At 38.1% G+C, this 15,965-nt stretch overlaps 1 protein-coding gene across 7 annotated transcripts in view; it reads right to left on the bottom strand.

Annotated features, from left to right (window-relative positions):
• Window positions 1-15,965, bottom strand: part of RBFOX1 (RNA binding fox-1 homolog 1) — a 1,505,061-nt gene that overhangs the window by 109,481 nt on the left and 1,379,615 nt on the right. For all 7 annotated transcript variants that reach the window (XM_053671753.1, XM_053671755.1, XM_053671757.1 and 4 more), the window contains 3 exons: window positions 14,851-14,994; window positions 8,019-8,072; window positions 1,202-1,294 (listed from right to left, as the gene is read on the bottom strand). In XM_053671753.1, the coding sequence (XP_053527728.1) occupies window positions 1,202-1,294; window positions 8,019-8,072; window positions 14,851-14,994 (291 nt within the window). The remainder of the gene's footprint in view (window positions 1-1,201; window positions 1,295-8,018; window positions 8,073-14,850; window positions 14,995-15,965) is intronic.

The raw sequence follows: 15,965 nt of genomic DNA, 5'->3' as shown, positions 1-15,965 counted from the left end.
AACAAGAGCCTTTTACATCGCAAGAATTAACAAAATCATTCAAGCTTTAAAGTCACAGCTAACAAAAGGATAAAAGAGAGGGTGCATTGTTTAACACGATATGGAGTTAACAATCTGAGTAAGATGTGCACCGTTCATGTCTCAATCCAGTCAGTGCCTCCCAGGCTAGCTTAGAACGTACACTCAATTACAGGCGTACCAATATCCAAAAAAATAGAGCATCAAGAAAACTTAATACAACAAGTCAAAAAGTTCACGTGGTATATATATGTATATAGATATATCAGCACTAATACGTGTAACGGCAGATGGACTTCACCACTTACCATTCACCGCCATCGCCAGCATGGGTTTGTATACAGTTACCATGGTTACTGAGAGTTTGGTGAGGGGCCTAAGCGTTATCGTCGAAGGGGAAAATGAAAGGCAAAATATGCAACATCTTACTCCAAAGACTAAAGCATTCATAACTGGTATTTTTTTTAAGTTTTAACAAATATGACCCCGTGGCCATGTTGAGGGAGATCCAGTGGTAGAAGGAGAAGATTCTGAGTACTGGAATTTTAGAGTTTATTTTATTAGTGAAGAGGGGCCAGATATTGCACAGGAAATCCTGTTTGCTTATTCACTTTATTATCAAAAGAGTATAGAGGTTGAAACTGGCTTCTTAAAAAAAATGAAAGGTTTAAGGACAAAACCTCTCATTTTTTTTTAAAAAAAACAAATTTTCTTTTGAATGCTATTTCTTTCACAATTTGGCTTAATTTGCACACCACTGTGGATCCCTCACCAACCCTGCAGTGGAAAGAAAAAGAAAAGAAAAAAAAAACTGCTCTATATTTTGTTTTGTTTTGTAACACTCTCTCTCTCCACTGTTTGGAACCTACTGCACCCATTGACTCTTAAACATGGAAAATAAAAAAATAAAATAAAAACAAAAAACTTTCAGATTAACCTTTTTTGGTCTCACGTTTGCCATCCACCTTTCAGCAGTAATAAGAGTAACATAATAAAATAAAACGAAAAAAAAAAGTAAGGCCAGTTTTCCTTTTTATATATAAATATAAATATATATATATATATAAACAATGAGAAGGGAACAGGGTCACATACAAGACACAATGATGCATCTGAAACAACGAATGAGCGTGAAGCAGACATTTATCAAAAAGATGTAAAGGAAAATATTTTGAACATGCACCTCGATTTTACGGCCCTCTACCACGGTGCCGTGTAATTTCTCCCTCGCCCTGTCCGCATCGGCACTATTTTCGAAAGTTACGAAACCAAATCCCTGCATGCAGGAGGGAGAAGGGAAAACAACATGCAGATTATTATTTCAGTCAACGACCACTGTGTAATGTTCTCTCGCTTTAATTTCTATGTCTTGTCCTGGCTTCCGTTCTGTAACATGCAAATTAGAGAAATTATAAGAGTACTAAGATGTGCAATCAGTAAGCAACAAATGTGAACAAGATAATTTTGTTTTCTGTCACCAGTTAGCTATAACCCCTGAAGAATTCAAAGAATGATACCCAAAATACCTTTCTAAACGTCACTACAGAAGAAAATAAATCTAACGGAAAGAAAATGAGATCAAAATAAATTTACAGTGTCTTCACAGAGAATAAAATGAAATAATGAGAAAAAAAGGGAACCACTTTCTTGACATGCAAATTAAGAGTAAAATAAAATAAAACATGTGCACGAAATTCAACAATGAATGCCAAAATCTTCTAACATTGCCTACAGAGTCATGCCGTGTGGTTTTAAGAACATCTCTTCTTCATGCAGTTTTAGGGTTATTCAAATTGATCATTTCTACAGCCTTTACTTCTCAAAAATAAAAATTAGAAGCCTAAAAAAGGAAAGACCTTTTTAATAATAAATCTTAACTTTTTGGATCTAATAAACAAAATAATCACATGAAATGAATAGAAATAAACATCAGTTGATCAATAATGCAAACAGTTCAAGTACCTTTTTTTTGTATTAATACTTCCTCCCCCCCACCAAAAATAACACACATGCTTCTAAGTTTGTCATCTTTCCAGACTACTGTATTAACCAAAAAGGGAAATGAGTAAACATAGTATAATGTTCTAACATATTATGTTGGTACTCGTTTGTCAATTCCACAGGTAGAAAATGAAGCAGCTTTGTTAATAGACTTTTATTCACAATAACACTCTGCACACTTCCTCTGTCACTGACAGATGACACATAGACCCTTGACTTCACCACTGGCATATTTTGTGTTAATATTTCAGCCTCATAAACAACCCCACTAAACGTCACATTGTCAAAATCCATCTTTTTCTTCACTGACACTGTTCCTAAGAAGAGTACAGAAAATACAACACATTATTTTTAAAACCCCTAAAAATATGTGTGCATCTTGTTCAGAAATATACACCAACCTTTTGAAACACTTCCAGTGTAAATTTGCCCAGATTGTTCTGGTTTCCATGGTGTAAGCTGGGTGAAAGAATGCCATGTGTGGGGGTATCTGAACTTTGGGCAAAGGTAAATGCTCGCGTTAAGCTTTGTTGGGGTCAGGAAGATATTCCATTTCACTAATAAAACAGACAGTAATTATAAGTAAGGGGTAGTCATAACCAACTAGTGTTAACTCCCACCACTCGCTGGGTCTCTAAAGTGTTCCGTGAAGCTCAGAATATTTGAGAAGCATGCCCAATGGTCTGCCTAACAGAGGACTTTCCAGTACTAACACGGACTCATCTAGAGGAGACAGACACCAGCTCTGAATGGATTTGAGCTAGAGTAGATGACTCCTTGACAAGATACTATAGTGAAGAAATAAAATAAATATATTTAATTTGGGAGGTTGGACTGAATTACCTTTCATAATATTTTCCATGGTGAAGATCTGTGATTAGGATATATCTGAAATAATTGATTAATATAAAATTATATGCTCCATAACAGAAGAGTTCTATTTAGGTGGCATACCAATATTCAGTACTCAAATATGTTCACTTGCTAACAGAATAGTTTTGAAATTGCAGCTCTTCAATGAGCAAATGACATAATTTGAGGAGTTTTGCTCTTTTTCATGTCCTTGCCTCTTGGCTAGTGGGTCCCAAACTTAGTTGCATATCAGAAGAAACTGGGAGCATATTTAACACTTAGATGCCAAGCCCTGCCACATATCTACCAGCTCAGAATCCCCAAGGGGAGCCCAGAAATCTGTTGAAAAAGCTACTGTTGGATTCCCGCGGCCTCTCACATCACTAAGCATCATCAAAAGAAGACTTCAGTTCTTTGTATGAAGTAGAAGATTGTATCACCAAATTCTATAGAGCAACCTGTAGACTGGGGTGAATTTTAGGGGTGAGTATCTGCCTGACAGGGTTATTTGGATCTCATATACAGGAGTACAGCCAAAATCATATAGCAATGTTCTTTTCCTTGCCTATAACCCAAATTCCCTAGCATCTGTAGCTATGCTGTCATACACTGAATAATAAATAAAGAAAACCAGGACTCTGGCTGCATCAGGGGCAATTCTCTTAGTCAGCAAGGAAGGAAAACTTCATAATCCAAATCTCATGGATGAAAAGCTTGGTGGCATGATTAGTGTCTGTGAACACTATCACCACAGGTCAGGAAGAATGTGGCCAGGTGAAACTGAACATTCAACCCACCTGCCTAGAGCATCATCCCAAAGAACCAAGTTATCATGAATATAGTCTGAACCCAAGGCAAACCATCCTCACTTAAAATCTGCATTATGCATGTCAGGAAGAGATAAAAGTGGAGATGGAAATATATTTTCAATCCCAAAGAAAGTTCATAAACTACAAAGAAAGATTCCACACCATTCTCAAGTCCTTGCTTTGTTTTGAAGTAATGGCAGTACACTGATTATTTTTATTATTGTTGTTACTCTTAGTATTTTTTGCTAAACTTCTCTCTCTCTCTCTCTCTCTCTCTCTCTCTCTCTCTGAGTTGCTCAATACTACTATTTTCAGACCGCTAAGATGATGAGTTGAGATTGGGCAAAGTTGGGTTCAAGAACAGCTTGCTCCAGAAACAGTCCCCCAAATATCCAAGGGACTTTCCTACTTGCTCCATTAGAACATCATATGTCCTACTCAGACAAGAAGCAATAAGGCCTCCTGGGTCAGATGACTGCCAGAATTCTCACCTAGGGAACTACACTATGAACAGAGAGACCATCCCTTGGCCATTTCCAGGTAGCCTCTCCATCAAGCACAGGTACTAGGCAATGCTGAAAGCTGGTGCTGAGCTTGTTTCTTTTGACCTGCCTCAGGGTCCGAATTTCATCTCAAGGAAACAGCATCTTGCGGTTCTTAAAAATACTCTGAATATTTTTATCTCAGTCTTAAAAAGGGGAACAAAAGAAGCACATTCTGGACCTGGCCTGAAACTGAGTGTGATGCTGATGAGTAACCCTTTAGAGATCAAGAGTACACAGGGCTACATAAAGAACGCTGCAGGAGAAGGGGATTGGTGGCATGTGCCACCCCATCATGGGAAGGCCCAGTCAACAGGCCAGACAATGGTGACTCTAAGATAGACTGCCAGACCAAGGCAACTTTATTACTTTTAAAACTTTCTGTGAATCCTGAATTCTGACCTTCCCGTACCCTAGTTATTTTTCTACTTTGGTCTTGTAGTATAAGTTTAAGTTAATAATTTTCTTCGTTTGCATTATGGAACACATTTTATATCTTACATGAAGGCTCTGAAGCACCCAGGATGGATGGGTACACTGATTTTTCATCTTATATGAAAATCCAATCCTTCCAATTTCTGGTGCAGAGGACTGCTATCTGTAACAAAGGTAGCCACTGATAAGAGTCTGAAGGTTCATTTTCCTATGGAATTAAGAGCTTCACATCTTGCTTCTTCTCAATGACCTTTGTACAGGCAACTCCTCCTCCTTAGAAGGCCACCTCCCCTTCTGCCCTTCCCCGGGAAATTCTCAGCCATTTTTCTCCTTCAGCTTACATGCCCCATCTTCCCAGAAGGCTTACCATCTTCTAGCAACACTAGTCTGCCTGTCTGGAGTCTTGGCAGTCTCTCATTCATCATAGACCATACCATACTGTACTGCAGTGGTTTGTCTTCCTGCTACTCGTCATCTGTGAGGATGATGGCTCTCCTGTCCTGCTCACAGTTGATTCGTCATCTGGTACTGGGAACATAACCCATGCTTATAGGTATCTACTGAATCAAAGGCCAGATTGTATGTTTCTGAGGTATATTAAAAGTAGCTATATTTGGCTGTATACCCAAACAAAACATTTCAGAACTAAACAAAATATTTTTAAGTCTCCTAAAAGGAAAAATGAATTACAAAACCTTTCACCTCTAAGTGGTAACTAATTTCCATTTTTAGAGTCTGGCATATCTTTGTAAAATGTGGTTTCCTCATATAATTATTCATATATTAGTACATTATTGATGTTATACATTCCTAGAATAAAATAGACACTGCTTGTGTAGGTATAGGTGTATACGTACACACACAAACCCCCAAACACCCACAGAACACACAGCCATACTCACTTAGCACTAAGTGACCTGTCTTGGGAACTGTCCACAAACAGAACAGCCAGCAGCTGAGCTCCCAGCTCTTAAGGGCCCACCCACTTGCTGGCTGCATCTCTAGCACCACATGATGAAAATGAGGTCATAACAGTAGTTCAGGTTTTTCAGCCATTAAAATGGAAATGTTCCTTTAAATAGGCCCTTTCCCGTAAAGGATAATGTCAAGTATGAAAAATATCCCTGGGTGAGCCGCTGCCCCCATTTAGCAGATCCCAAATGGACTGTCTCTATGACACTCGTACCTAAACAGTCAGCCCCAACACCTGCAAGACCAGACGGGTTCTTTGAGAGGCAGCGTACCCACAGAGAAAGAGGGCATTTTTTACGTTTCCAGATTTTTTAAAGCAACTCCACAAAGTCAGTCTCTGGATGAGGCAAACTCAAGTGGTCTTATTCCTAAAACCCCAGAGACAGGCTAATCATGGATATGACAGAAGTCTTAAAAATAGCATTGCCATTGTAGTTTCAAAATAGCAAACGAAATTCTCCTAATGTTCCAAAACAGCTCTCGAAAGGAGTCAAATAGCTTTCTCCAACTGGCCAAAGTTACAAAACAAAATATAAATTAAATAGAAAATTTAAAAAATACTTTAAAAGCAGGGAAGCTACAGATTTAGATTAGAAGAAGGTTGGCCAACATTTCAGGTCCTCATCTATAACTTTGCCCAGAATACATCAGGCCTGAGTGAAAGGATTAGACTGGGTACATTTGTTTCTTCATGCACCTGGCTTTGCAGGTACAGAAATAGTCCCTGTAATAGTTTTCATACAAGAAGTAGAAAGAGAGTTAACTTCTTTCTTCCGTAACCCGGAGGTCAACTACTAACACATGACAAGAATGACTATAAAATATCTGAAATTATAGAGTAAAAGCGATTCTTAAACTAGAAAATTATAGCGACTATAATGGATTATTTTTTTAACTCATCTGGTACATCACAACATCATTTTGGTTGTGGGGAAGAGGATGCTGGAATTTTCTTCCCTCAATTCAATCAGCATCATCCTATTCCATTAATACTACATCTGCTTAGGAGGGAGGGGTAAAGACTATCCAAGGCATAATAAATTTAAATGTTTGCTATGTGGGTAAGACGTGGTTACTATACCCAAGAAGCTAGCTAGCACTTGCCACCTTAGATAAAACCAGTTCTTCCAAGTAACCCTTCCGGATAGTGACTTGTCCCAATTCATCTGTGTAAGGAGAGTTATGAAGCTAAAATCAGTATCTCTCTGTATCAGGTGAGCACTTTCTCTTAATATCCACTTTTCCACTTTGAGAAGGGAGTTTAAACTTCCTGATGACCAGAGGAATGATACTTGGAAACAAGGTACAGTTATTGAAAGTGTTTTCTATATGGTTGCTGAGGTCAATATGAGTTTTTTACAGCATCATCCCCTGTTATATCACCCAGTATCCACTGCTATGGCTGTTTTCCTCAAGCAGATTCTCATGGGGTTCTTGAGTTTTCTGTGGTTGCAGATGGAAAGCGGACATTTCAGCAAACACAGAATACCAGAGGGCCAAGGGGCATTGTGCACTCAGATGAAGCGTTGGCTTTTGCCTATAACAAGAAGACATGGTGTTTATAACTTTAATAATTGGCCTGGAAGCTTTGCTAAACCACAGATGGCTGGGCCCCAATTTTAAAGTTTCTGAGCCAGTAGATCTGGTTTGGACCCTGAGAATTTGTATTTCTAGGAAGTCCCCAAGTGATGTTGATGCTGCTGGTTTGGATCCCTCACTTAGACAATCACTGATACAGAGGACGTGTTGGATGGTTTGGCCTTTATCTTTTCTATCAACACATTTCCATTTTGTAGTCTCTCTATATGACCATCAGTTTTTACTAATACTGTGTGCTCTAGGAAAATCAACCTAAAAATTGGTTTTCTGGGGAAAAACAAAACCAAAGCAATGACAAATTGCAAAATGTGAACTGGTAAACACACTAACTAATAAAACACACTATATTCAAAAGGTTGGTGTATATAAAACTTTCTCCCCTGCAACCCAGGAAAATAACTGCACTTTATTAATACAGAATAATCACATATTTACCTGCTCATGAGACTATCAACTCACTTTTTAATATAAAGAACATAATTATCACTGAAAAACAAAAATGCAGCAACAACATTATTTTTTTAAGCATGGGTAATTTTCCTCTGGAAACTTGAAATATATAGATAGATAGGTAGATCTAAAACAGCAATTCTAAATTATCCCCTTATATATTTTAAACTGAGCCCAATATATTTCCCACCACTTTGGAAACTAGAATTGGTCTCTAAAGATTTCCCCCTTAAGTATATTTTCACAATGTGCTGATTAAGACAGTGCAGTTGTTTCCCATTACTTATAATGAGCATTTTAAAATAAGCTACACAATTCTAAAGTGAATTAAGTTGCTTACCTTTGAGCCTCGCTCATTAAAAATAATTTCAACATCTAAGATTTTACCAAATTGCTGCAAAAAAATAGAAATATTTTATAAGCAAGAAGAGAAATGAAGTAAATCATATTATGCACACTGGTAATGGTACCCTCTGTCAGAGTCTTTTGACAAGGATATACATTTTATTTTGTTCTATCATTAAACAATGCACTTGATCCAAGAGAAAATACAATCACACATATTATTTCCATATTAGGGCATGCCCCACCAAGAAAGATATCACAGCAGGGGTCTGGTACAACACAGGTAATCAAGAGGTTAGAGCTGTCTGCCTTCCTTCGTGTGTGCAGGATTGCTTTCCCAGGCACTGAGCAGTGAAGATTCAAAATGTCTAATGTATATGCTGACCCTCCTTGGCTACTCCACTAATCACTGGAAAAAAACCCTTGAGGAAGTGGGATTTTGGTAGCAAAATGTCCAAATAGAATATGATGTCGAGGATTTTAACTCCCAGCCCCCATAAAAGCTAGCAGCAGCCAGGTTGTGTAAAACAAGTACAAACAGATGAAAGCAAGACCCACTCTACGGACACCCATCAAATGAAGACACCAGCGCAGTTGTGATCAGTCCTCAGGCTGAAATGCACTTCTCTCCAGATGATTCTCCGTGTTGTTAAACAAACAAACAGATTTCAGACAATTAGCACAAATGCACTCCATAAAAATCAAAAGTAACTCCACATATTCAAGTCTAGAAACACAATTTCAGATGACAAATAAATTGGGCAGTCGTATATCCTACAGTTGCCTAATTAAATTTAAATTTCAAGTTTTTCAGAATAACCATACCCTGAAATAACAATATTGGTGATATACTTATATATAATAAAACACTTGCTATTTAAAATTCAAATTCAACTCTTGTGTCTTTTTTTTTTTTTTTGCTGAATCTGGTAGTACGTGTGAGAAAGGATATCAAGCAATTCTTGATTTGCACTTAAAAAAAAGAAAAAGGGAACATGGACCCTGAAAGCAGAATCATTTGAGAATCCAAAGTCTTCCTTAACCTTGAAATCCTGTCAGTTTTCTTCAACCACATGAAGCTGAACCCCACATGGGCTGGGAGAGTGGCATAAAAGTAGGCAACATGGCCCAGGAAAAAATAAGACGGGAATTTTTCCTGGATGCAAAATGAGAGCAAATATTCACATTAGTGTTAGAAAATAAACAAGACAACATAAGAAAAAAGATGTTTCCATCTCCTTTTTCCTTTGTTTTGAGCTTTCGCATTGTTTCATTTGCTTCTGCAGCCTTGATTGTTATCGCACCCTTTATTACCCTAGGAGATTCTGTACTCCATCTCTCTCCTGGGTGGAAAGCATGAAGATTTTTATTTTAAAAGAAGCAGCCTCTATGAAGCAGAGGACAGAGTGTTTCAGAGGGAGGGGGTAAGACTGAGAAGAAACAATGTGAATACAGATTACTGAGGGCAACATCCTGACCAATAAGCATCAGTCATAGAATGCTGGTATGCCCTGAGAGTGAGTATCAACAGAGTCCCACCAAGATTAAAAAAATTATTTGAAACATATAGAGGCTATTCTCTGAAACATACAAATTAATTTACCTTACTTAGAAAGACAGAAAAGCATACGCATACTCTAGTAGAATATAAATAGCTCAAAACTTTGAAATGAAAGTTCTTACTACAAGAAAAAGAAACCCAAAGCTATGTCATCCTGTGCCACTGAAATGTGCCCATTGCTCAGAATATGTACCTGCCAAGAAGACCATAGAGTTGAATTTTTCTTATTGAACAGAAGTGCTTCTTTATTTCCCAAAGAAGGAGAGGGACAGGAAGAAATCAAGAAGAAAAGGTTCAACCAAAAGAGGAGATAGCAGGATGCTAGCATGTACAGGCACACCTCAGAGATGTTACAGGTTCACTTCCACACCACTGCAACAAAGCAAATATCATGACAACACAAGTCACACAGATTTCAGGGTTATCCTAGTGCATATAAAAGTTATGTTTATACTATACTGTAGTCTATTAAGTGTGCAATAGCATTATGTCTAAGAAATGTATGTGCCCTACTTAAAAAAATACTGTATTGGCTAAAAAAATTCTAACCATTATCTGAGCCTTCTGTGAATCATAAATTTCTGCTGGTGGAGGGTCTTAACTTCAGTTTGTAAAAATGTCCTGTCTGCAAAGTACAGTGCAGCAAGGTGCAATAAAACAAGGTCAACCCATATAATGGAAATACCAAGAAACGTGCAGCTAACTCACCCTGCAATTTCTGGACATTCAACTAGTCTTTTGGTCAATAGAATATTCTTCTACAGAGCATTCTCAGTGCCCTAGTTTTGAGCAGAGAAAATCATTAAAAATAGAAAAAGAAAACTTTCAGATTTGGGGAATGAAGGGTTTGCCATTGAAAGGTGAACTAAATTTCATAGTAAAAAATCCTCCAGCTTTGTGGATTCCTCAGAAGCAGTAATTTTGATATAACCTTAGAAGAGTCAGTTCACACAGATGCTATCATATGTATTTCAGGCCTAAGAGCCTGAAAGCACACACATTTATGGATAGAGATGCTTGAAAAGGAATTCTTCCAAAACCATGAAACACATGTCCTTCACTGAACATTCTCTAAGCAGTCAACACAAAAACACTTCTTTTAAAATAAAATCTGGTTGAGAAAAAAACAATCAAAAAGTAATCTTAGCATGTGTCTTTTACTAAATGAAATGATGACACCATATGCCCTGAGATGGTCTCAAATGTTTGCCTCTTTTGGCAGCTGCCTTGGGCTGATGATTCTCAAAGCCAAGGAAACGAGCCTTAAGAAGAATGCTGATGTCAGCCCCATTTCTGAGTCAGTTGTGTACTATATTTATAGTATCAACAGTTTAATTGGGAAGTTTGGTTCTAATGATGTAAACACAGCTGGCACATTTTCAGTTTAAATAGACACGACTCATTCGCAGACATAACTAGCATTTGTTTGCTCAACACCAATGTTCAGTAGTGTTCAACAACGTCTCAGAATCCACTCAAGGTGTCTCAATGGCTGTGTAAAGAACAAAATTTAGGGGCTTACAGGCACACACATGGGTAAATATGTACCAGGCTGTGTAGACATTCTCACATCAAATATTTCCCTGTGAAACTGTGCAAGATGTTCAATGGATACAGCATGAAACATGAAAGTAAAGGTTAGTGCAAAGAGTGTGCAAAGAGTCTAAGAAAATGCATCACCTGAGTTTTCTTGGGGTTGACTTCATGTTTAGAATGCAGACATAGGAGGTACCATGTCATATCTGAAAAACTGGCCTCACAACTTATAACATCACAGTAGATGGAACTCTGGCATTAACATTAAAGATGCAGACATCTCTATTACTCTATTTTATTACTGAAAAGGTGATCACAAAAGCTTCTTTTGTATCTTCTGAAAGTCACGTGATCTGGGGTTTTTTTTTGGTGGCCATAAAAAGAGATTTCAATAAATCATATTTATGCCCAATGAGTATGCATTTTCATGAAAAAAAGCAAGGCTGTGATCTCAAGGATACTGTGCAAATTTGAAACCTGAACTCACTGAGCAGTTGTTTCTGAAACAATTCTACCATGGAATGTGTTATATGAGTGGTCTGGATGTATATAATAGAATGTATATAATAGAATATAATAGACCATCAATTCTCTTTCCCCAAACCCAGAAATACTTAAATTTTGGGTATTAGGGTAAACTAAGCTTTGCATTCAGAAGCAATATATTATAATTAATCTGTTGAAAATCCATATATTCCTTTAATAGGATCATCAAGAATTCAATGTAAAGGAAGTACAGGATCATGAGTGATCTCCAAAATGAAGATAGAGACCAAGAAGAAAGTAGCCAGACTAGAACCAATGATTCCTTCTAGTGAAACATCCAGGACCAATCCCATGATCACATAGTAGATCCATTCACTCACACCCCAGGTGGTGCTTTACAAAGACTACTACTTTGGATATTGCGGCCACATAACTGCTTGACCAAGAAATGCTCCATCTTAAAAGAAATAAAAAAGCAAATCTGTAATGAACTAGAAGAGTTAATGACAAACACTGAAAGAAGTATCTTCAAAAGAGGAGAAAGCAGACAATACGAAGTGCATGTGGAAGAAAAGATAAGTAGAATAGCAAGGAAGAAGCATTGAAGCCACAAATTAAACACAAAACGTGGGGTACTTGTGGTCACCATTAGGCCCTCCAAGGTTGCCGACTTCATGACTGGATTATTAATGGTTACAGAAGTTGTTATGAAAACTGCTGGGTTTTAGGCAGTTGGAAGAAGGAGGCTGCTATTTTGTCTTTTTGTGTGTTGAGTTTGAAATCCTCTTGGCCATATTTAAGAAAAGAGACAAAGGGGAAAAGCACAGAGATTTTTCTGAGGCTTTTTCTCCATCTTCACTTCTGCAAAGTGAAGGGACAAAGGCAAAATATTCCACCAAAAGGAAAGAAGATAGCTCATGTCAAAATGACTTGGAAAATACCAAATGGGAACTAAAATGTAATGTATTCAAGTAAGTATGGCCCAAAGGAGGAAACTATGCTAAATTCTCTCAACTGGGGTGTGGAAAGCCAATCAGAATGTTTACAGATGCCTTTCAATGTGATTCATGCCACTAAATGTATCATATAACCAGAATGGGTTTGCCACCACTGATGTTTGGCCAGGGAGAATTGATTTTTTTTAGTGTTAAAATTTCATTTCTCCAGAATGATGGTTGTAAGCCAAAGGATGCCTCAAAGTTATTGCAGAGTCAAGGAATCCATATGTGCCCAATAATTTTTATGGATGAAACCCATAAAAATTGTTTTGCATACTTCTTTAAATGGATACAGATGCTGTTTGAGAGAAGACTAATTTTAATATTACTAAATATATGTTGTGTTTTCTTAACTCATAAATATTAAGTGTATTTATCATCTTGTCAAAGTGATGTCTAGTCAGTTGCTTGACAATTTTGACTTTTACAAAAAATGGCTATGAAACCAGTAGCTTTTGATCAAGGTTCGACAACTGCTAGTATGATCAATCTTTTGGCAAGACTTTGCTCTGTGGCACCTGCCCTACCCCTGTAAGAGCAGAGAGGTTTACATATTCATGCACTCATGAGCTGATCTTTGGGAGTTCTGTCTGTGAATATATTGAATGCCTCTCTGACTTGGTAGTGTTGCTCTCCTATAACTTTCAAGATAACCCAGAAGATCAGGAAGTAAAGAGTACCCTCAGGGGTGGGAATTAGGGTGTGCTGCAATGAGTGACACCATAAAAGAGCACCAGATGGTCATCAAAAGGACCAAATTCAAAGCCAACATCCCAGTGACACTTGATGAGTAAAGATGGACTGAAGGTTAGTGCAAATAGCAAGACGTCTTCCTAAGCTGATGTGGCAAAAGGAATCTAATTCCTCTGGCTTCCCATCACTCAAACATGGTCTCACTGCTTTACACACACTTAACCTCCACTTTAACTTTGAGTGCTCTGCACTTTTCAAAGTCATGTTTGACCTGAAAGTGCCCGAGGGTATCACTGCTCTGCAAGAGTTAGAGGGCTCAACTCAAGGTTATTACCAAATGAGAGAGATGAAAGTGCAGAAGCTGACCTTTTCCTCTGAAATGTCAGGATTCAAGACTGGGTATCTTAAATATTAGGATGCTTGTTCTGCTTTTGTGTCAGATGTGCACTTGATAAACATCATGCATGTTAAAGAAATAAAAGGTGCAAGCTAACCCCACAGTTGCAGAACAATCAGCCAGTGCTTCCTTTTTCATATGGAGAATGAAATCTACTTTGCCCAGAACTAGGCATTACAGTTGGGCTTTTTCTTATTCCTCTTGTCTTATTTGCATCCATCTAAAAACTCTTAGAAGAATCTCCAGACAGCCAACCTAAGTCAAATGTTAAGAATGTAGTTCTGTTCATTGAATCCACAGATATTCCCCACTGATGCTGGGGTGGCATGGGTAAATAGACTGACTACATTTATAAACATGGATAATATCCAAGCCCATCATAGCTATGCCCTTGGTAAAACTGAGCCAGAAGAAACGGCAAGCTCATCTCTTCCCAAGGCAGATATTGTCCGAGTCATGATGTTCTATGAGGAAGCAACCCTATCATTTATATTCTCTGAATTAGTGGTGACTTTTGGTTGCTTCTGCATTTCACCATGGTCCCTGGACAAGGTTGTTATTTGTCACATATAACAACACAGTAAGAACCTCTGACTCCTCATCACTGATTCCAGGAGAATATACAATGCAGGCTGCAAGTCAGACTTAGAAATCTCTAGCTTTTGTTTTGTTTTGTCTTTTAATAAAGTTTTAGGCAGAATTAGTTATTCTCCACAGCTGCACCTGACATCTCAGTGCCTGGGAAAGAGGAAGATAAACAGGGATATGTCATGATAATCTGACAACTGCAATAGAGAAAAGTGCCAAGATGAGGCATAATGTTTATTTTAGCCATGGCATGGGATCCATGCCCCTCAACTTGGGGTCATGAGTGGACTTGTTTCGACAGTGTATTATCTGGGAGTTAATTTTCCATTTGATATTTAAGTTACTAATCAGTGGGAGACCACTGACAAAATGGAAACATGGTGGACATATGCAAAGATATTCATACTATAATCATAAGGAGATCCTAACCACCATATATTAACTAACCCCCCCCCCTTTTTCCTTTGTAAACATCTCACCCCGAATTACAAACGCCAAGAACTTACATACAGGAAAGCACTCTGGGGAGCCCAGAACAGGCACTGCAGAGGAGAAAGGCAGTACTTACTCCAAACATTTGTCGGAGGTCCGGATCTCGGAACCGGAAGGGGATGTTGGAGACATGCAGCCGCTTGGGCTGGGACTTGTTTTCTGTGTTTTCAGAAGGTTGTGTCTGGGGCTGGCCATCCGTGGGTGCTGCATCATCTGTCTGCTAAAAAATTGAAAGCAAAACATAGAGGCTCTGAGTGGACCCAAATTCTCTCTTTCAAAATGCTTTGGCATCCCCTGCATGGTAGGAAAATGCCAGAACAAAGGAATAAGGGCAGAAAAGAACTGCTGAGTTGTTTGCATTCATTCAACCAATGCTTGTTGCACTCTGCCCATCATGGATCAGGGATTTAGCAGTGAGCAAAGCAAATATCCTTGTCCTCGTGAAGCATAATTCTCACAGGGAGACAGCCAATGAACTTGTTAATAAATAAATATGGAGCTGTCAGAGGAAGATAAGCATTGAGGAGAAAGTAATGCAAAGTAAGGTGCTAGCTGGTGCTGGGGGATGGGATGGAGGCAATCAGAGGAAAACATCATCAACAAGGGGATGACACCGATAAAGGTGGGGGGTAGATCCCCTAATAAGGCTGTTCAAATCTTAAGATGCGCCTACATAATTGTTGAGGCTGTGCAGATAAAATCTTAGTAAATATACTAAAACATTTGAAAAGGCTGTTTGGTATTCTGTAGTCCAAATAATCATCTGATTTACTTAAATTTTTTTTTATGGTTTGAACTTTTTGTCTCTTAATTGTGTAGACCTATGCTGCTCATTACAGTTTACTACATGTGGCTATGTAAATGTAAATAAATTAAAATTAAATAAAACATAAAATTCAGTTCCTCCTTCATGCTCGCCAAATTTCAAGTGATCAGTAACAACATGTGGCTGTGGCTTCCATATTGGACAAGCAGATACAGAACATCTGTATCACTGCAGAACTTTCTATTACACTTCATTGATGTAGAGAATGTTACATTATTAACATAACTCATCTGCTTCCCATTTCATCCCTCTCAAATAAGAGCCTGGATAACATGCTACTATATCAACACCCATGTATAGGCAGGAACTAGGAAAAAAGTCATAATACTATTTAGTATCATTGTCATCATTCCCATACTCTCACT

Source organism: Artibeus jamaicensis, unplaced genomic scaffold (assembly GCF_021234435.1).
Source record: "Artibeus jamaicensis isolate MK-2021 breed Jamaican fruit bat unplaced genomic scaffold, CSHL_Jam_final contig_700, whole genome shotgun sequence".
NCBI classification, from domain to species: Eukaryota; Metazoa; Chordata; class Mammalia; order Chiroptera; family Phyllostomidae; genus Artibeus; species Artibeus jamaicensis.
The sequence above is the reverse complement of the archived record's forward strand: the minus strand, read 5'-3'. Positions and strand labels throughout refer to the sequence as shown.